General features: G+C 40.0%; 1 protein-coding gene across 1 annotated transcript in view; it reads right to left on the bottom strand.

Moving 5' to 3' along the window:
- Positions 1 to 18,300, bottom strand: part of BICC1 (BicC family RNA binding protein 1) — a 225,159-nt gene extending 206,859 nt beyond the window's left edge. Inside the window, exon 1 of the mRNA XM_045024620.1 lies at positions 18,015 to 18,300. Coding sequence (XP_044880555.1) covers positions 18,015 to 18,213 — 199 coding nt within the window. The 5' untranslated portion in view covers positions 18,214 to 18,300. The remainder of the gene's footprint in view (positions 1 to 18,014) is intronic.
- Positions 18,301 to 22,016: the final 3,716 nt, after the last annotated feature.

Below are 22,016 nucleotides of genomic sequence, written 5' to 3'. Positions count from 1 at the left end.
TGTATTTTTCCTACATGTTTTGGCAACACTGAGTATCTTGATTGCTTTTTCAGTGTTTATACAGTACTAAAACAAATGAACTCAGGATAATTAAGAAATTGAATCAAACTCCAAGCTATATTAAGGGCTTGTCCACATTAGAAAATTTTACCGCATTAGAGCATGAATTTATAACACCAATTTTAAACACAACATCATTCCTCAGACAAATATGTTTATGATTAACATGTCAGCTGGTCAATGACAACGTGAACCACAGAGTGGATCCTAGAATTAATGATGACTAGCTGACATGTTAAACATGCAGTGTAGACAAGGACTGTCATGTTTTATGTTAAAAACACATTCTGACATGTTTTATGTAATTTCCCGCATATAGACAAAAATCTTTAAAGCTGTCAGCTTTAGGATTCTAGTATCCTCTGTAAGAGGACCCTACCCTCTCAAACTCTTATTCTTACAATATAAGTTCCTCTCCTCTACTGTTGTCCCACACAAATTCTTTCTAATCTTTCCCCCCCACCCCATAATTTCATTCCCACACTCAAGGTCAGGAGAAAGAAGTAATAATGTAACTGGAGTCGAGGAACCTTAGCTTAGTTACCTCGGAGTCTACACTGCAGGGGTTCGACAGGAGAAAATCTCCTGTCGACTTACCTTACTCTTCTTGTCGGAGGTGGAGTACAGGGGTCAACTGGAGAGCAATCTGCAGTCGATTTCACGGGTTCCCCTATCCCTTTCACTAGGGCTTTGGCTACACTTACACTTCAAAGCGCTGCCGCGGCAGCGCTTTGAAGCGCTAAGTGTAGTCAAAGCGCCAGCGCTGGGAGAAAGCTCTCCCAGCGCTGTCCGTACTCCACCTCCCTGTGGGGAATAACGGACAGCGCTGGGCTTTGACCACACTGGCGCTTTGCAGCGCCGCAATTTGCAGCACTGGAGAGGGTGTGTTTTCACACCCTGCTGCAGCGCTGCAAATTTGTAAGTGTAGCCAAGCCCTAGGAAGAGAACTCTCTTACAAGAGCCAAACCCTCGCCCCATGTATGTATATTTTATCTGGGGGATAAACCCTCATTCATTTATTGGATCAGGGAAGGCAAGAAGCCTCTGTAAAAGGAAGGAGAGAAGAAGAACTTTTTCTCCCCCCCCCTTAAAAACCAACTCCTTCAGGGAAAGCCTATCATCTCTCCTCACCAAGATTAGGTCTCTCCAAGGAAAGAGTTAAGAGGTCAAATCACATCAAAGACAGTACTAGCAGCCAAAAGTGCCCTGTTTAATAAGAAAGAGGAGCATTCTGAAACAAAGGTAGCCTCTGAGCCATAAGCAGGAAGCTGGCTATGTGTAACTCTATGAAAAGAGGAGTGTCTAAGCACAAATCTCATAAGAACTCCACTGGATACACAAGCCTGGCTGGAAAGTAGAGCCAAGTCTAACCACTTTACAGGAAAAGCAGCTTCCAATTATGTTTTAAAGTTTAGCAAGAGTTTATATTTGTGTGGTGTTTCTGTTTTTGTATGGTTGTTCTGCTAACAAAACAGTAATTCTGTCAACTCAAAATGTCTCACTTGTCTACATTTTTTTAGACACATTTCTCAGCTTCTCCTCAAACAAATTATTTCTAATACAGTAGTATCTGAAGGCCCAGACTGTTGATCTGGCCCCATGTGCTATGCTCTACAGACACAAAATAAAAATGAAAAGACCAGGCCCCAAAGAGTTCACGTTCTGCCATGCTTGTGTGTGGACCCAAGATGGACATGCATGAACTGAGAGGGACAATTTTAGCACAGTACATTTTTTTTTAGTGTAGACAAGGTCTATTAGAATAAGTTTCACCTTGGGTATACACCAATATTTAAACACATCTCCAAAGGGGAACTCATCAAATAGGTGTACTTGAACTGCTATCACCACTTTATGTGGATCTTTCTGGTGTTAAATCTCTCACAATAAAGCAATACTTCACTCTAATATTCGACAGGACAGATGTATGGGTTTAAGTGCTTTGACACATATTTTCAAGACCAGAGAATAATTGTAAAGGTATGTTAAAAGTATTGTTTAATAAAGTATTCTGGTTATATTTAAACATTTACAATAAGCTGACCTCACTTTTCATAGTTTTAAACTTAAATGATTCCTTATGTTTCAAACACTGGAATAACTTCCCATTTCTGCCAAGAAATCCTTCAATTATCTAGGGATGTCACCAAAGTATATTTAATTTAAACAAAAAAAAAAAGAAAGAAAAAACACCTTAGTCCAAAATAAGCATTTGCTGGCTGTTGCTAAGGGACCCAGAAATAAACCCTCATATGTTAAACTGTTTATGACATTCCAAAATTTCAGTAACCAAATATATATGTGTGTGTGTGTGTGTGTGTATATATATATATATATATATATATATATATACACACACACACACACACACAAAATAGGCTCTACAGTTGTTACATTTCAGCGTTCACAACAAAGATGCCAAAAAAAAATTCTGCATGTATATATTCGTATTTCAAAGGTTTGTTTACCAAGCCCTAAAGATTTTGTAAAGTTCGCTCAATGTTTCTGCACATGGACCTGATTAAGAACAGATTTTTCTCTTATCTGTTATTTACATATACTGCTAAAGAAAATTCTTCTAAGAAAAAAAGTGTACCCACACGTATTGTATTTATTGTTTACCAGTAAAGCTATTTATTGGGATTCTCTCAGCCACATAAAAGTGTTTACAAAAGTTTGTTCTCTATCCAAAATTCCTATATCCAGACACTTTAAACAGCACTAATTACATATATACACACAAAATGTTTAACAAAAACAACAAATATTTTATCCTTATAGAGCATTTTTTATCCAAGATTATACAACAAGATTTTCAGTCTCTTTCATTCATAGATTCCAAGGCCAGAAGGGACCACTGTGATCATCTAGCCTGACCTCCTGTATAACACAGGCCACAGAATTTCCCCAAACTAATGCCTAGAGCAGATTTTTTAGACAAGCATCTAACTGAATTGATTACCATCCAATGTTATAACCACTAGACCACGCTACACCCCACAACATTAAAACTGTCACCTTCACAGATGAAATATGAAATATACGGGGAACCGCGGCCAATGGGAGCTTCGGGGGAGGTACTTGGAGGCGCAGCAAGGGCAGCGCACGCAGAGCCCTCCGGCCCCCCCACCCCCCAGGGGCCGCAGCGCTTCCTGGAGCAGCGCGGGGCCGGGGACAGGGCAGGCATGCAGGAAGCTTGCCCTGGCCCCGGTGCGCGCTGCTGCCACCTTGGAGTCGCACCTCCTGCACCCCGCCCCCCAACTCCCTGCCCTAAGCCCTCTGCCTGTACCTCGCACCCCTCCTGCACCCCAACTCCCTGCCCTGAGCCCTCTCATATACCCTGCACCCCTCCTCCACCCCAACCCCCTGCCTTGAGTCCCCTGCCGCACCCCGCACCCCTCCTGCACCTCAACCCCCTTCCCTGAGCCCCCTCATACACGCCACACCCCTCCTCTGCCCCAATCACTTGCCCCTTCCTGCACACCGTGCCCTCTATCACACCCCAACCCCCTGCCCCGGCCCTGCATACAATTTCCCCACCCAGATGTGGCCCTCAGCCCAAAAAGTTTGCCCACCCCTGTTCTAGGACATAATATAAATAATGTTTGCATGTTTTAAACTGGCTGGAAGGAACAGAAGGCATTGCAGCCACATGGCTTTATTATAACCTCAGCCTTCCAAACATTTGGAGCAGTGCTTAATTTGTAATGAAAGAGGTGTCGGGGCTCAAGCAAATTTTTTACATTCAAAACTGATGCGGAAACCCAGAGGTGCTGGGGCTATGAACTGTGCTCAGCCCTGGCACAAATTAAGTACTCATTTGGCATCAGAAAGGAGCACTCCCATGGTTTTCCTGAAAGTTCAGAAAGCTCAATGGTGTGGAGGGGTGGGGTAACAGCAGCCAAAAAGAGGACATATGCACTCTCTCAGAAGAATAGGTTTTTGTAAAACCATTAATTTTAATTTATTTATTATAGTTTTGTATCAGAATGCAAATATTCTATGCACACTGTAGATCTGAAATGACTTATGGCATCAATTTTGCAGAGTCCCAGTTTATGCTCCATCAAGCATCTCCATTACCTTAGCATACAGGTCAGATGCAGTATCTTCAGAATACATCTCAGTCTACTAAAGTTTTCCATAACATTAAAATGCTTCAATGCACCACTTAATTGACCTAATATTAGTTTTATTTTTAAACTAAGGATTTCATTTTTTACATTTCTTAAGACAGTTGGCCTTAACTTTCCAAATTTCTTATGTTTAACTGCCACATATATACATACACACTGTAAACAGAATACAGCCAGCAAAAACAGATATAATCAAAAGCTTCCCATTCACATAATGTTATTAGGGAGTGGGGGAACACAGGTTAGATTATACCATCAACTGTATTTCACAACAGACAATCCTAAAGATGCTTGGTTAACACAATGAGGGAAAAAAGTAAATATTTAGCAATGTTGAAGCAACACAACTCTAAATTCTGAAGAAGAATATGACAAGTCTTTTTTTAAATAAACTATGGAAATATGTATCATTAACAACTTTGGACTAACAATCTTAAACTTCAATACTGATACAGAATACAATAAAGATAAACCCTAAATCTCTATACAGTAGAAAACTAACATGACAAAAATTAAACAGTCCAACCTGGATCTTTGACAGTTTCATTATTTGTGAAAGATTTTACTGGACTTTGTTACCCTTCTAAACAGGGTATTTTAAACCAAAAGAAGAGTTTCAGAACCAGTTGTATTTACTGATTTCATTTCGTGCTCTGTAGCTACTTAATTACTCAAATGCTGTCTAATTCAGGCCAGATCCATCTGGCACACTTCTAAATTCCAGAGGTACTAGAATCACTTTTAATCTCAGATGAAATGTTTAAACAATCCTCATTTTTCAAGTGTTAATTGAAGCCCTCCTTACAAAAAGTTAAAAATCATCATTTCCTTCCAAGGATAAAATTCAATCAGCTCAATTCAGGGTGAATCCAGTGCCCTGACTACCTGCTCCGCCAAGCAGGCAGCACAGAGATTCTGCAACATAAATCAGCATAAAAGGGTACATTTTGTTGTCTTTTGCCAGTCACCTTGTTGCTATGAAGAGCAGATAGTTCAGCCTGACACTTAATATTGCATAGATCAAATTTGTATACAGGGGAATTAAGGGATCGTAAAAGAATTAGTGTTTTGCTTACCCGGTTACTCAAATTAATTGTTACTTAAAATGTTATAAAAATGGAAAAGAACTTTCCTAATACCATCAAACCAGTCATTTCACTATCATTTTTTAAAAAAGCAAAGATGTTATTTTTAAAAAGCTGCACTCCATTTTGGCACTTTTAGAATAAAAAAAGCCACAACATTATAATGTTCATGAAGGAAAAATTAGGTTAGCTTCACAGGCTGATACATTTCACAGTACAACTAAAGGCATACTTCAACAGATACCCACTAACTTCTTAGAAAATTTTTTGAAGTGAGCACACACACAATCTATTTGTGATGAAAAATGCTGTAAAAAAAATCAACTAGAAACAGAGCCTTCAATATCTATCTACATATTGTAATCTGATGAATAGGGCCCTACCAAATTCATGGTCCATTTTGGTCAATTTCACGGTCATAGGATTTTTAAAAAATCATAAAGTTCATGATTTCAGCTATTTAAATCTGAAATTTCACAGTGTTGTAATTGTAGGGGTGCAGATCCAAAAAAGCAGTTGTGGGGGGGTCACCAGATTATGGTAGGGGGGTTGCAGTAATAATACTCTTAATTCTGCACTGCTGCTGGCGGTAGTTCTGCCTTCAGAGCTGGGCAGGTGGAGAAAGGCAGCTGCTGGCCTGGATCACAGCTCCGAAGGCAGAACCGTCACCAGCAGCAGTGAAGAATTAAGGATGGCACGCCATCCTGTACTGTTGCCTGCAAAGCTGGGCCCTCAGTCAGCAGCCACCACTCTCTGGCTGCCCAGCTCTGAAGGCAGCAGCGCAGAAGTAAGGCTGGCATGGTATGGTATTGCCATCCTTACTTCTGCACTGCTGCTGGCGTGGCACTGCATTCAGAGCTGGGCAGCTGGCCAACAGCTGCCACTCTCTGACCACCCAGCTCTGAAAGCAGCACAGCAGTAAGGGTGGTAATACCATTACTCCCCCTAAAATACCTTGCGACCCACCCCCTGCAACTCTCTTTTGGGTCAGGACCACCAATTTGAATAACTCTGGTCTCCCCCATGAAATCTGTATAGCGTAGGGTAAAAGCACACAAAAGACCAGATTTCACAGAGGAAGACCAGATATTACAGTCCGTGATGCATTTTTCATGGTCGTGAATTTGGTAGAGCCCTACTGATGAATGACCTTTAAAGCATACTGATTACTACGTACTTTTCACAGAACACAATTCTTATAGAACTTCTATCATATCCTCTTAATGGAAAAGTGAAATGAGACCTCAAGAAGACTCCAACGCCTGATCTGTAAAGAAGCTTCGCAAATGGAAAATGGAAGGCTCATGATTAGCTTACATCTACACATGTTCCCAGCAGGCAAAAAGCCAAGAGAGGAATTGAGGCTTGGTATTTGCTTAAATGAACAGAGGGTTTTCTCTTAAATGTATGAGAATCTTGCATGCAAACCTACTATCCACAGCTGAGTGGTTATTTTTCAAAAGCAAGATCTTTAACCAAATCTAATCATTTTTCAGTAATCATACATTCAACTTTTTATTTGTACCACAGCAGCACCTAGAGATCAGGGCCACATTGTGCCAGGCATAATACAGACACGTGGTAAGAGAGAAACCTCACCCAGAAGAGCTGACATTCTGAACATGCAAGACAGACAAAGGGTGGGAAACGAAGTGACTTGCTCAAGATCACATCGTATGTAGCAAGTCAGTGGCAGAGCGAGCCAGGGAACCCAGGTCTGACTCCCAGGCCACTAATCAATCCTTACTTGACTGCATTTCCTCTACTCAGTATCCCATATTCCCAAATTTCACTACAAGGTTGATACACATCACTTCAAATCTAACAAGCTGCTCTTTGAAAAGACATGAAAAATATCAACACTGATGTTTAAAGAATGCAAGAACTGAACTGTTTACATTTTACCAGCATTTTTAAGGTAGGAGAAACAAACCAAGTTTTCAGCAAGATCCTAGCAGATGTTTCAAATTGCTCTGGGGACAGGCACCAACTCTCATACTGTACTGTAATATGACAACCCTGTAGTATTGGTTCAGGCTATGAAGTGAAATTTTTAGCTGCACTATTCTTGCTGCCTACAAGCTCATCAAGTATTTTTGACCCAACTTAGGCCACTGAACATGGTTAAAATCAAAGTTAGAAAATTCAAAAGGTAGTGATCCCAAATCAATGCTAAACACAGCGACATTGCACAGTCTCTAAATGCATAGCATTTTTCTTGCTTAAATCTAACACATCAAGCTACAAAAATAAATGTACAAGACTAGAGAATGCCAGGTTGCACATGTATTGCAAAGTTATGTTTAATAAAGGAACTTCTAAAATTTAAATAAAACATTTTTCCATGTTAAAAGTTGGAAAACCCTGAGTTTATGATTTTAAATGTACCACCTTTTACATTCAAAAACTTAAGTGAGTTCAATGTTATGACCTAGTTTGTTTTTCAGAAGTATTTTTAAGTATTGCACCAGTTTTTAAGTATTGCACCATGAAGTGTGCGCTCCTTCAGATGCACCAATTATACACCCACACTCCAAGTGCACACTTAAGAGGCACTGGTGGGATTTTTCCAAGATCTGCACTGGCACTTCCATTGTCAGGTAAGAAGTAATTCCTGACCATCCAATGGGACAAAATAGACCAAAAACTGATGTGAGAAACTCATCTACTTCACTTCCCAAGTCAGAAGTGACAGGGGAACCACTACATAGGCACATGTATTTCAAGATTCTCAGGAACCCAGAGCCTTGGTGCCTGCAGGAGTGCAAAAGTCCAAGAACCCAAAAAATCTAATGTGTACACATACCAATTTCTAAAACATGCAACAAACATCTTCACATATTTTACATCATATGTACTACTTGAGAACCAACTCAGCATATAGAAAACTAGATAATATCCATTATACATAATCTATTTTCACAAATCTTCCATAGGAAGAGCTTTTCTCTGCTGCTATTGTCACAGAGACCGAGAGCACCATGGCCATGAGAGTTCAGTGCCGCTATTGGGCCACAAAAGTGCATAGCTGAGTCTCTTTTCCAGCCCAACAGCCCATTCCTCACTTGCACACTCTAATGTAAGCAACATCCAATCCCGCTCACCCACCTCCAGCCTCCCACTCTGACTAAGAGAGAGACACATATACATTCCCTTGCAACCTACTCAACAGGCCTGACTCTTTCTACATACACACAGACACACATAATAGGATTATTTTAAAAGGCTGACAACTCTAACATAAGCATTATTGGTCAATTTGGCACCACAATGCTGGCGGAATACTCAGATCCTTCACAGGAAGGATGAAAAAGGTGACAGTCACAGCACTACTGCTACCATCATGTCCAGTTCATTCAGTGATCTATTAAGATCACATCTGCAAGATGTTATCACACCAGAGCTGTGATGACAGTCACTTTTTAGAGATTCCCCTGTGTTTTTTTAAGTTGAACAGTGGTGTCTAAGGCTGAAGTTCCACTATACTCCATTGCCAAGTGAATAAGCATGTTACATTTAAAATAAATGAAGGTACTGCTGTGGATTACTTACTTCTGCCTTTACAAAAAAATACTTCCTGCAATTCCAACAAAGCCTCAACATAAAACCCAAACAGAAGGTTTTTAGAACACATTATTCTATTCTATTATTGGGGAAAACATTCTATACTGAACATCCTAAAAATTCTTTCCAAATGAAAACAAGATTACTGGTAAATCAGACCCACTTCACATAAATCAGTTATGCAAATCAATGCAGCACTGTATCTGGTCATTTTACTAACCTCATGTAAAATGGTCATGTTGATCAAAACTAGAAAAATTAACACCTGGGCATTAATATCAGACCTAACATGGAAGGAATGCTACTTTTATATAATATATTTCAGACTTCAAGAAACTAGCCAAGTGTTTAAGGGCCTGAACCAAAACCCATTGAAGTCAATGTAAAGATTGCTGCTGATTTCAATGGACTTTCAGTCCAGGGCCTGTAAGGACTCTCATCCAAATGTCACACTGCCTGTAGAAGTTCATTATCCCACTAAAATAACTGTACAGTAGGGATCAAAATCAAAGTAATTACTGCATTCTAATTCATTCTGTTCTATGAAACGTATAAATTTATATCTCCCCTTTCAACTCATTCAGCTGTTTCAACACAAACTAGTAGTTTTGTCTACTACAAACGTTCATAACTCCATGGCTTATACACAGGAGGTGGGAACTTTGGAAAGGAAGGTTAAGTGTCTCAAAGAAGCCATCTTTTTAGTTTGCACATTTAATCACAAACACGGTTCCTGATATTACATCAATTAACTGAATGGGAAACACTCAGAGTTTAGACAGCATATTCATCATGACTCACATATTTAGAACTAGAAACTATTTTTAATAAATTAAAATATTTCAGATATATTTAGAGCAACAGAGCATGCCCATCACTATTTTCTACTGTCAAGCATTTAAAGCGGATGCTTCACTATAGTTAAGAAGCACTTATAAATAATTCTTACTACACAAAGATCTGAAAATAAGAAACAAGTATGTTTCATTGCTAAACAGCAGACAGGCACAAAGCCAAACAGCCTGAAATAAGTACTCAAAACAGGGCATATTTTTCCAATGGCGGTAACGATTATAATATAACCAAAAGGAATGTGCAAGCCAGCAATACTTAACTCAGCAGTTCATGCCAAACCATGATAGCCTGTTGTACTACTTAAAAAACACAGAAACTTGAGAAAGTGATATTATTACAATTGTTAACGGAATGCAAGAACATTTTTAAACTACAAGTCACCAAAAATCATTTCATATACATACACACATTATATATAAAATTTTTATAGAAAAGTCTAGTCAGCACATTTGGGATTTGAAAGAGAAAAATATCTAAAACTTTTTCAGCTATATGTATGTCAACACCAAAACTAAATGCTATTAGAAAGGTTCCACTTACCACACTACTGTGTCTTTATCCAGAATAGTTTTTATGCATTGGAAAGTAAAAACTACAAGAGTGAGAGATTTTAGTACAACTTTTTAAGCCTCTACAAAGAGAGATAGTATCTTGAATTTTATTCTTCTTAATGAGTCAGTGTGAGGTTCTTACTAGCAAAGACTATGACAGGGAAGATTGAGCCTTCTGCTCTGCATCCCTGCCAGCAACACTTGTACATTTGACATTTCAAATGTCAGAACGTTAAGTCAGTCGAATTCTAACTGCCCATGACTGAAATTACCAACATAGTACTCCATTCTTTATATCAAAGGATGGCAAAAATGTTCCTTTGTACAGCATATTCTAGGTAGCTGATAGCTATCATTATTATACATTTTTCTAAAGATTCTCATTGATTTATGTGATAAATAACATATATATATTAAAACAGTTAATTTCCAAATGAAAAATACTAAAAAGGAAGCTTAATAATCAATTTTGTTGCACAATTTAAATCTAGCTTTTACAATATACATTTATTGATACTATACAATTTGCCAGCTCTACAAGGACTATAATGCCCTATAAAATCAGGGACCCACTATTTGAGTTTGATTGTGCAACAAAGCAGCTACCTAGCACAAAAACTACTAAACTCAGGTCTTCAAGGAGTACTCTTCTGCTGTAAACCATGATTGTATTAAAATAGAGTTTCTCAAACTGTGGTCCGCGAGCTCCATTCAAGTAGATAGTTCTCTCTAAGGTGCGTGCCTGGGTGGCCTCCACTAAGTAGGTGTCTGGACTCAGGAAAAGATGCACATGTAAGGTGAGGTGGTGGACTTGGGGGGAATAGGGGGTAGTGGGAGGGGGCAGTAGGGTGAGAAAAGCGGGTGGGGGGACTTTGGGATGTGCAGGGCTGTGGCAGACAGAGAAATAAGCGACTTTCTCCAGCTCCAGCGCTGTGGCTGCCGGGGAGAGACGGTCCTCCTTCCTAGCCTCAGCTCTGTGGCTGCTGTGGTGGGGGAGAGAGGGCATATCCATAGCATTAGAAAGGTAAGACTACTGATATTAAAATATGAGTTGTGCACTTTTATTCGTAGAACAAAAAAAGTTTATTATTAAGGTTTGTTTTTTTTTAATATAGAGCTTTTATCCAAAGCGCTTTACAATAGTTAGCTAACAGCACAAACAACATTTGGAAAGATCATTAAGTGGTCTGAGACCCTCGGCAATTTTCAAGTGGTTCGCGAAAAAAAAAGTTTGAGAACCACTGTATTAAAGCATAAAGGCGGAGTATCGACACAGCTTTGCCAGGATTTTTGTAGTCCTAGTCTTCCTTCTCTAAAACTTTCAATATTCCAGACAGCCAAACTTAAAGTATCATACGCTAAATAAATGGAATCAAAATAGTAAAGGGGAAATGTATTAACAGAGAATTCAGTATTACCCTGGCAGGAGACCCAGACTCTGTTATAGGAATGTGGGTAGTATGAGAAGAAAACTTTCATACCTCTTTGTATAATTACTGAAAAGAGTGTATTTTCCTTATCCAATTACTTAAAGTTTTGCATGAAAGATAATTTGAGAATAGAAAACATGCAAATGATCAAATACAGAATAACCAGGCCTTTTTTGAATTATTGCTGAAGTATATCAGACACAATCATCCACCAGCATAAATTCTGAACAAAGCAATGTCAGGCATTTTATTTTCAGTAAAATATGAATTGAAAATGCAAAAGAAATATGATCATTAGACTCTAATTTAGAAGCAACTTTATTAAGATGAACTGTTGGAAATATTAGAGCAGGGGTCGGCAACCTTTCAGAAGTGGTGTGCCGAGTCTTCATTCATTCACTCTAATTTAAGGTTTCGCGTGCCAGTAATACATTTTAACATTCTTAGAAGGTCTCTTTCTATAAGTCTATAATATATAACTAAACTATTGTTGTATGTAAAGTAAATAAGGTTTTTAAAATGTTTAAGAAGCTTCATTTAAAATTAAATAAAATGCAGGGCCCTCCGGACCAGTGGCCAGGACCCAGGCAGCGTGAGTGCCGCTGAAAATCAGCTCGCATGCCGCAGGTTGCCTACCCCTGTATTAGAGCTACATTGCTATTAAAGTTTTTGCCATACCCCAGTCAGAAAGGACTGATATTTACCCTGGAGAAAGGTATTCCAGTTTGTGAGCATTCATTCTTGCAGGCAACAAACACTCTGCCAATCAGCCAGAGGATAAGTAATCAGAGGAGAGGATCTAAGAAGAAAAATTGTGCCCATTGGCAGTTTGGAAAGAGGGAGGAGGATGAAAAAAAAAAAAGAAAAAAGAGCTATGCAAAATTACCAACAATTTGAGAGATTTGTATAGACATTTCATATTAATTCTGTATGAAATGTTATCATTAATGCCTAAAATAAGTCAATAATGCCTTATCAATTACTTTGTACAAAGTCTGTATACAGTCAAATAAGGTTTGCCTTTTTGAAAATTAATCAAGATAGACCACAATCTTGGGGAATCATCAGCATAGACAGGGACTAGTCATGTTCAGCATTATACTAACTGGGCATGGGACCAACTCAAAGAACCTCAACTACCTCAAGTCACGTTCTACCTTAACACAGTGCTCTATTGCAAGCAAGCCCAGGGGTACCAATGGCAAATTTCTAGAGGCTTCAGGATTCAAAGCTACAATATTCTGCCTTCTCCCTAGATGAGTACAAGGCAATGCACCTAACAGTGTCCTATCCAAACATAAAGTACTTCTGAACGGTTTCAACAACAACACCGTTGACAATGGTGAGCACATTTAAAAGTGAGTATCTACTGGATCAAAAAGGAGTCCCGTCAAGTAGGACTGTGGCACAAACATGAGAACTTAAACATGAGAGGGGTCTAGTTTTTGGTGAGTTTACATATTTTTGCTTGCTTGTTTGTTTTTTGTTTGTGTTTTGTTTTTTAAAGAAGGTGGTAAATTGGATGTCTTGACAGAGAGACATTCTAATATTATCCCACATTGCAAGAGAAGATAAGGAAAAATAAGTATCATTATGGTATCTACAGAATTTCCCTACTATACTTCTCTAAAAATGTTAAATTTTAATTACCTTGATACTACAGTGTCAGACACATCATAAATATACAAGATATGTATATACTATATACCAATGGTTCTCAACCAGGTATGTGTACCCCTGGGGGTACTTAGAGGTCTTGCAGGGGGTACAATAACTCAACTAGATACTTGCCTCGTTTTACAACAGGCTACATAAAAAGCACTAGTGAAGTCAGTACAAACTAAAATTTCATACAGACAATGACTTATTGTACTTACATTTCAGTGTATAGAGCAGTATAAACATTTATACTCCAATTGATTTTTTATAATGATATGGTAAAAATGAGAACATAGGCAATTTTTCAATAATAGTGTGCTGTGACGCTTTTGTATTTTTATGTCTGATTTTGTAAGCAAGTAGTTTTTAAGTGAGATGAAACTTGGGGGTAATGCAAGACAAATCAGACTCCTGAAAGAGGCACAGTAGTCTGGAAAGGTTGAGAACCACTGCTATATACCATACACAGGTGTACAATATTCAAACCTATTTTGAGGTATGACATAGAAAGCACATTATATCTGTCATCGTTTTAAAAATTGATTAGTAAGACACCTAATCTATTAATGAATGTTGGGGTTTGTTTGAGTTTTTATTTATTTGTTTGTTTGTTTAATATTAAGGCCATCCTGTCTGTAGATTTATTCATAGATGCTGCCTTAGTCAGACTACACTTTTTGGACAGCTTTCTGTAAATTTAATCTTTTATAGTGCCCAGCTATTATGGTGATATTTTTGTGTGTCTAATTAAATTAATATTTTGGAATTATTTTCTTAATTGAGCGTTCACTAAGATTTAGTTTACAACAGCACCAAATGTATTATGAAAGTTTTTCTTCCAATATGTCACTACTGAAAGAATCATTGATATACTGTTTGACTCCTGCTTCCTTTCTGCAAAAATAATCTGTCTAATGAGATCTGTTCACAGATCTACACTGAAAAATGTTCAACATAAAAAAATATGTACACCATGCTATAGAGTATATAGTAAAGTATGCATACACAATAGAGTTTCACTAAATGTATATCATCATAATAACACTGGACATAACAAAAAGGAAATCTGACCATATGAGCTATTTAATGTGTTCCTACTGGTGTATTTCTAAGGCATTAGAGTAGTTCTGTTCCAAAGACCATGAGAAACCCTGGTAAGTCAAAGTTTATACTTTCACTGGATGGTCATCTCCAATACAAAAAAAAAAGAAAAAAAAAAAAAAAGGAAATTCAATATTGTCTAGAAGCTGGATCATAGTAATGTGAATATAGATTTCTGGGTATTATTCCCAGCTCTACCGCTGACTTGTTGGGACACTTTGGCAAAGTCACTGTCTGTGTTTAACTTAACCATCTATAAAAGGAACATAGCAGCATCTAGCATTGTCAAGAGATTTTATTCATGTTTGTAAAGCACTTTAAGATACTTGAGTGGAAGTGTTGTGAATATAAACTATTAATTTAAGAGGTAACTTTATTCCATAGTATCTTTCCTGAATTTTTCCAACAAACTTAATTTTACCAATCTTCCATTTCTGATGGAGAAAGACTAATTTATTATGCTTGTCTCTTTATTCCATTTCCTAAGAAGTCTATTTTTTCCAGCAATAATACCAATTAACTAGAAATTCATTCAATATGATGGTAGTCAGAGTTTTTACATTTATAAAAAAAATCTTGTTACTGTGAATTCAATGTGCTATTGTTCAATATACTGCTGTGTGAGGGATACAATTTAAATGATCTATGGCACATGCATGCTAGGCTGAAATAGCATACAATATCACAATTTTTTCTCTTAAGTTATACATATGCATTAACCACTGGAGGGCACAGCTATATAATCAGACTGGATTCTGTTTATGAGGTTTGTTTTGCCCTCCCACCCTTACCACCTCAGGCAGTAGAAAGACACAGGCTGTGGGATGAGGTAATGGAAGTTTGTTTTACTGGTGGAGGAAAAGTGAAGAAAACCTTCTATTTTCCTACAGCACTTTTAACTTGTGACCTTTCTTCACGAATACCTCCTCTTTTGAGTGTCTATGTGCAATTTACAACATTTAGTTTTAAGACATCTTTGATGAGCACAAGTTTAGAATTAATTCAGTTAGTTATAACAAAAACTGTATGCTTCTCTGCACTCTTTATTACATAATGAGATTTCTCTACTAGTAACAAAATATTAACTGGTTAAAGATTAACCTACCCCCAGGAGAGAGAATCTCATTTGAAACAAATTCCAAACATTATAATCAGCAAGTCATACCAGAGTTTTTGGGCAGGCAATCCAGTTTTCCTAATTACTTCAAATCCAGCATCCTCTTCCCTTTCCCCCTCCCCTCCTCTCAGACCACCACCACTGGTCTTAAAAAATTTAAACAGACATTCCGTGACGGTCATGATGAGTAAAACATTTTCAGGAAATTAACTGAACAATTTTAGCTGACAGATTCTTTAAAAAGCAAAAACAAAAAAACAAAAACCCACACCTTTTATTTTTAGGAGTTGGTTCACTACTGGCATAACTCTAGCTAAAATAAAATGTTTTCTCCAAAACATATCCAAAAAAATAGTGCATTTACTTGGAATTCATTTCTTCCTTATCTCATCCTCAATCTCTCTACCATTTTTCCAACTTTAATTATTTTAAATTACAAAATTCCAATTACACTATCATATTCAGGGAATACGAATTATAAGACCAGATTTTTTTCCATTTTGTTTTCCTGTTGTCAAAGATTACATTTTCTAACATTGCTTTTAAGTTACTCAGTGCACTTTCAAGTAATTCAGAAGGTAATAAAAAACACTATGTTTACTGATTTAGAATGACTGTTCTCATGCATAAGAGCAAATATTTTCATTCGTGAAATAATACATAAATGAAGAGCTACCAGTCTCCTGTTATGATTTTTGAAAAATGCAGCCTTAACAGTTGAAAAAGAAAAAAAGTCAGTCAAGTATACAGTATTTATATATCACACAATAAGTGGCCATAAAATTATGTGGCTTGCACAGGCCATGCTAAATGCATGCTAATAATGTACTCCTGTTCCTCCTCTTAAAAAAGCTTGATCAACTATCATGTGTCATTCTACACGTTTAAGAAAATAAAAGTGCACTTTTTTGAAGTTCCATAATCTCATTCAATTCAAATAGGCTTTATCCTCTCAGAAATTTTAAAGGTAACAGTTTGCAACTCAGCTCCCTTCTCATTCAACTAGAGCAAAAGGTATTAGAAAAGCTAAATAAATTACACAGCTGTGAAAGATACCTCACCTGGTGTTATATCCACCTTTAAAACAATATTTTCTATTTATATCAATATTTTTTTCAGAACCTGTTTACTTAACTTTCACGAGAGTGACATAATTCAAAACACCGTGGAACAAAATGCAAGAGATTTTGCCACAAGAAACAATACAAATGTATAACAAATCCTAACCCTAACACAAACATTATCAAACATTTCTACTCATGTGTATCTAATGTTACTGTTTTCAAAACTAAGATTTTTCACCTAAAATAACCTCTAAATCATTTGCCTTAAGAGCACACTATACTATTAGGTGTATTATTTTAGTGATATGGTATGGATAATATATCAGTTCAAAAAATTACACTGCGATACTCCTACTAAAACAGAAAAATATTAGAAAAATATCTAGATCAAATTAGAATATAGTCATTATTTAAAGAACTCTGATATTCAAAAAACTCCAGAAATGGAAAGTTTTCTTGCAATTCTGAAACCTTCCATTTTATCAAAGCTCACTTTGCTAGGTAGCAAAACACTCCTATTCCTGAAAAATCTGAAATGCTTTAGATGAGCTGAAAGCTCCTTTTTGTTTTTTTAAAGTCTTTCCAGTAGCCCACGACATTCCAGATTACCTTTACAACCTCTTTTACAGTTTTCACCGTAGAGCAAGGCTTTATTTCAATACCAGTAATGCTAATAGCGTTTATAGTTAGGATGCTGCTGGTGAAACCACAGAACTACGAAGTGATGTTGTTAGAGACAGAATTTGACACCTGTATTAATAGTAAATGAGATTTTTACGAACTGAGGGTAACTCAAGATGAATTTTGCAAGAGATTCAGATGAAAACACTAGAGCTCAGGCTCCACCGCTTTATGAAAGAATCCCTTCCCACCCCAAAAGGAGCTCGGTCTGCAAGCCCTGACATCTGCAGACAGCAGAGAGTTTATCCACATCTGGGACTGGAAGCGTTAGGGAACAGGAACGGGGAGGGGGTGGGGAGTAAGTTTCAGAGCCAGGACATTTCCAGTGTCCTCTCTGGGGACCGTTCCAGCCTAACGCGGTCTCTTAGCGGCCGCTTGGAGGAGAAGCGCCGAAACTGGAACGTCCCAGCAGGAGCAGCCCCGCTACGCCCCCACTCCGGGAATCAATCAGCAAGTGTCCCGGCTCCTGGGGGGTCCCCGCCTGCGTCCCAGCCCTTCCCAGCAAGAGGCGCAGGCCCCGGGACAGCGGCTGGGCACCCCCTGCCAGGGGAGAGACCAGCGCCGCTCGCCAAGGGGACCCGCTGGAGCCCACTGCGGGGACGCGGCTTCCCCAGCGCCACACGCACCTCCCGCCCCCGCTAGCCCAGCAGCGGGAGACAGCGCTCCCCGCCCGCCCGCCCGCGGCTCCGGCCCGGGGGCTCCCCCGCTCACCTTGCAGCATGGCCTCCAGTTTCTTCCTGTCCACCCGGAATCGCTCCTCGCCCCACTCGGGGCTGCGCAGGGGCCGCGGGCCGGCCGAGTCCTCCTCGGAGCCGGGCAGCGGGGAGTCGGCGCTCCGCTCGCTGTTGGAGCCCGGGTCGGAGAGCGGCTGCGGCAGGTAGCCGCTCAGCGGGTCGCACTGCGCCGCCATGGCGCTGCCGGGCGGCCCCCGCCTCTGCTCCGAGCCCCACTCGGCCGCTTCCCCGCGGGACGCTATCTGCCCCCACAGCCGCCCCCGCGCCTCATCCCAGCCGCTGCCTGCCAGAGTCCCGGCCCCGGCGCCGCTGCCCGCGCCCGCCTCTGCCTCCGGCTCCCCGCCGAGTGCGCCAGTCCCCGGACCGGCCGCGGCTCTGCGGCGCCCCCACCCCGCCCGCAGCCCGCACAGCATCTCCGCCTCCATTGGGCAGCCCGCGGCCCGCCGGGAGGGGCAGGGGATATCCCCGGGCCGGGGGAGGGGGCAGGGGATCCCGGGGCGGGGGAGACGAGACCCCGGCATGGGGGTGGAGTGAGCCTGGCGGCGCGGCGCCGGGATCCCGGTGAGGGGCACCCAGCACTGGCTTCTCCTGGGAGCGTGGGGCTCACCCCGTCATCGGCGGCAGGAGATCCCCGTCCCAGAGACACCCCATCACCATGGAGGGAGGGGGAACACGTATAATGGGAGCACGGGATCTCCAGCTCCGGGGAAGACACCCCATCGGTGGGGCAGAGAGATCATTATCCTGGGGGGCACCCCTTCATGGGATGGGGGGATCCCCATGGAAAACAACGGAGTGGGAGACACCATCATTGGCGGGGGGATCAACATCCCAGAGGGAGACACCCCATCATTAGAATATGAGGATCCTTATCCTGCATGGGAGACACACCCCAGCGTGAGGAAGAGGGATTCCCATTCTCTTGGGGCGAGTAGTTTGCTGTGGAGAGTGGGGTGAACCTCCTCCTAGGGGAAGAAACTTCATCATGGGGCAGAGGCACCCTCCCAACCAGAGGGAAGACACCCCCTCATAAAGCAGATAGATCCCCAAGCCTGGGTGCACTCCATCATGGGGATCCTTCTCTTAAGGGAGACTCTCCACAATGGATATAGAGGGATCCCTGTTGTGGGGGAAGAGACCCCATAATGAGAGTATGGGTGATTCCCACCTCAGTGGGGAGATATCATCATGATGGCACAGGGATACCCATCCGAAGAAGTGAGCTGCAGCTCACGAAAGCTCATGCTAAAATAAATTTGTTAGTCTTTAAGGTGCCACAAGTACTCCTGTTGTTGTTGTTGTTTTTTTTTTTTTGCGGATACAGACTAACACGGCTGCTACTCTAAAACCATCCTGGAGGGAGCCACCCATGGGAGGGGGGGCAGAGGGATTTTCATCCGAGGAGGAAATCAGGAGGATCCCAGTAGCAGTGCTGGGATTAGGAAAGAGGGGATCTATATCCCCACCTCGCGAGATGCTGCATCACAGGGGTAAGCAGAAATAGGACATCCCCAGAGAAATCAGTGAATAGTATTAGAACCACAAGATGTGGAGACTCTATGTCAGTACAATGACTGATTGCAGGATTGGGGCCATAGTCTTCTCAAACAGTAAAGCACACACTTCAATGTTTGTAGGATCAGGGCTCATATGACTATATCATTTAGGGAGGAGGAGAAAAAGAGCAGATATAATAAGATGATATAAAATGATGACCAGTGAAAAGGTCAACTGCCTGATCCACTCCAAAATAAAAATTAAGCAATAACAAAATTAAAGGGATGTCACTTTAAAATTGGCCCCCAGTCTAAACTTTCAAAACCTAAGCTCCATTGCAGTTTTGAAAACCCAGACAATGCAGAAGGTGTAACAAACAAACAAACACCCTGAAATTGACTTCACTGAATTTTCATTGTTGAAACTGAGAGAAGTGCAGACGGTAAATAAAAAGCATTAGTAGTGGGACATGAACTAAATTTTTAAATGCCTTTCACTTTTGATACTCTAACTCGTAGTAATCTAGGTTAAGAAAAGTGTTTGTTTACAACACATAGGGACGTAGCAGGTGATGCAAATTAGCATAACTCCAACTAAGAAACTGGCCCAGGATTTTTAAATTCAACATGTCCCTTTAAGTGAATAGCTGATCAAGGTTCAGTAAAATAATATTCATTTATATGAATAAGAATGTATCTGTGGTTACATTAGTTAGGATTTAAAAAAATAAGGGTTATCAATCCTCAAACTTCAAGGCATAACTGATTACCATCTAGATCAAGGGAAAAAGCTATATAATAATATTTTCAGGGATTGTCTACATGGAAAAGTTATAACAGTATAAGGTAAACTGATTTAGTTTATGTATTTTTGGAAGCAGTTTAAACAAAACTGGAAAAAGCCATTCTTATTCCAGAATAAAAGTGTCCACACAGGGAGTTATACTGGTATAACTACAGAGATTTAACTATATTTGTGTAATTATACTAGTATAACTGGAAACATTTCCCATGTTGACAAGCCTTCAGCTGATGTATCTGCCCTTCCACATGTGTACTGTGGACTCAATTCATTATATGCCAGGAGGATAGAATGGATGGCTTAAAATACTTTTCTGTCTATAACATCTATGATTCTGTGATATGATGGGAGATCATCACTATGGTGATTGGCAATGATCAGCTGTAGATGCAGATGCTTTAAGATCTGACAGTAACTTTTGAAACCACCGCGTGTAAAGTTTTGTTATCTTGATTGTAGTCCTTGGATGGTTTAGAGGACACTAATACTGTTCTAGAGTGGTTCCTTTCTTTTTTATATGAGAGTCCCACAGTGTAGTTCTGTGCATTTATGCCCTTGTTGCATCTCATCTGAAGGCTTGTCTACATGTAAAAGTTATTCCAGAATAAAGGAGTGAAATTAATGTGAAATAGTTATTCTGGAATAACTCCACTTGTAGACAAGCTCTGACACATAGAGTGTATTCTGTTTGGGGCAGGACTGTTTTCTTTCACTTGTTTGTACAGAATATAATAGGGCCTTGATCCTTAAATTGGCTTCCTAGATGCTTGCATATAATAAATAGTATATAATTATAATAAAAATAATAATAATAATAATGCTAACAGTAATTCCTAACTGCTCTTAGGTATCTCTAGTATGGGGATCCTCAAGCCTCTGTTTTGCTACAAGTATGAGGAGGCATTAACGGAGATAGTGAGGCAGTTGGGGCTATAGTGTCTTCAGTATGCAGATGACACGCAGCTCGTGCCATTTCCATCATATCTAGATAGTGCAGTGCCTTTGCTTACATCACTGCCAGGCCGAGATTTGGACTGACATAAAAGTGAACTGATTGTTGCTGGGGCCTGGGGAGAAAGATTTTGAGCTTTTGACAGAGATGGTTCCGCTTCAGTTAATGATGGTTTGCCTTTTCTCAAGGAGTGTACAGTTTAGGAGCTGTTCTTGACCCCTATCTCTTGCTGGAATCTTAGGTGCTGTCAGTTCCAAAGAGCACCATATTTTATCATGAACTCTGCAATGTTTGCGATCCTTCCTTTCAGTTCCGGACCGCATCATTGCACTTTTGTGACTTCTAAACTGGATTACTGTAATGCTCTTTACAATAGTCTTGAAGGCAGCTCAGAAGTTACAACTGATTTAGAAAGTGATTGTTCACCTATTATCCACTCTTAGCTGTAATAAATGTGGAAAGTCACTTCTTCAGGAGCTGCACTGGTGTTCTAGTTGCCTCCAGGTGTGATTCAAGGTGTTGACTTTGATTTATAAAGCCCCACCTGGGTTCAATTCTGGCTACTTGGGACACTACTTGTTTCCTAGGTGCCATCCTGGCAATATGTCTTCTGGAGCACTTAAGATTTGACATTTATTAAACATCCAGGTAGCAAAACATTCTTAATGGCAAGCCATCAACTCTAGCACTTGAGTCCCAGTGATTTGACAGCATATGAAAGCCATCAGG

The sequence above is a fragment of the Mauremys mutica genome, chromosome 7 (genome assembly GCF_020497125.1).
Source record: "Mauremys mutica isolate MM-2020 ecotype Southern chromosome 7, ASM2049712v1, whole genome shotgun sequence".
NCBI classification, from domain to species: Eukaryota; Metazoa; Chordata; order Testudines; family Geoemydidae; genus Mauremys; species Mauremys mutica.
The sequence above is the reverse complement of the archived record's forward strand: the minus strand, read 5'-3'. Positions and strand labels throughout refer to the sequence as shown.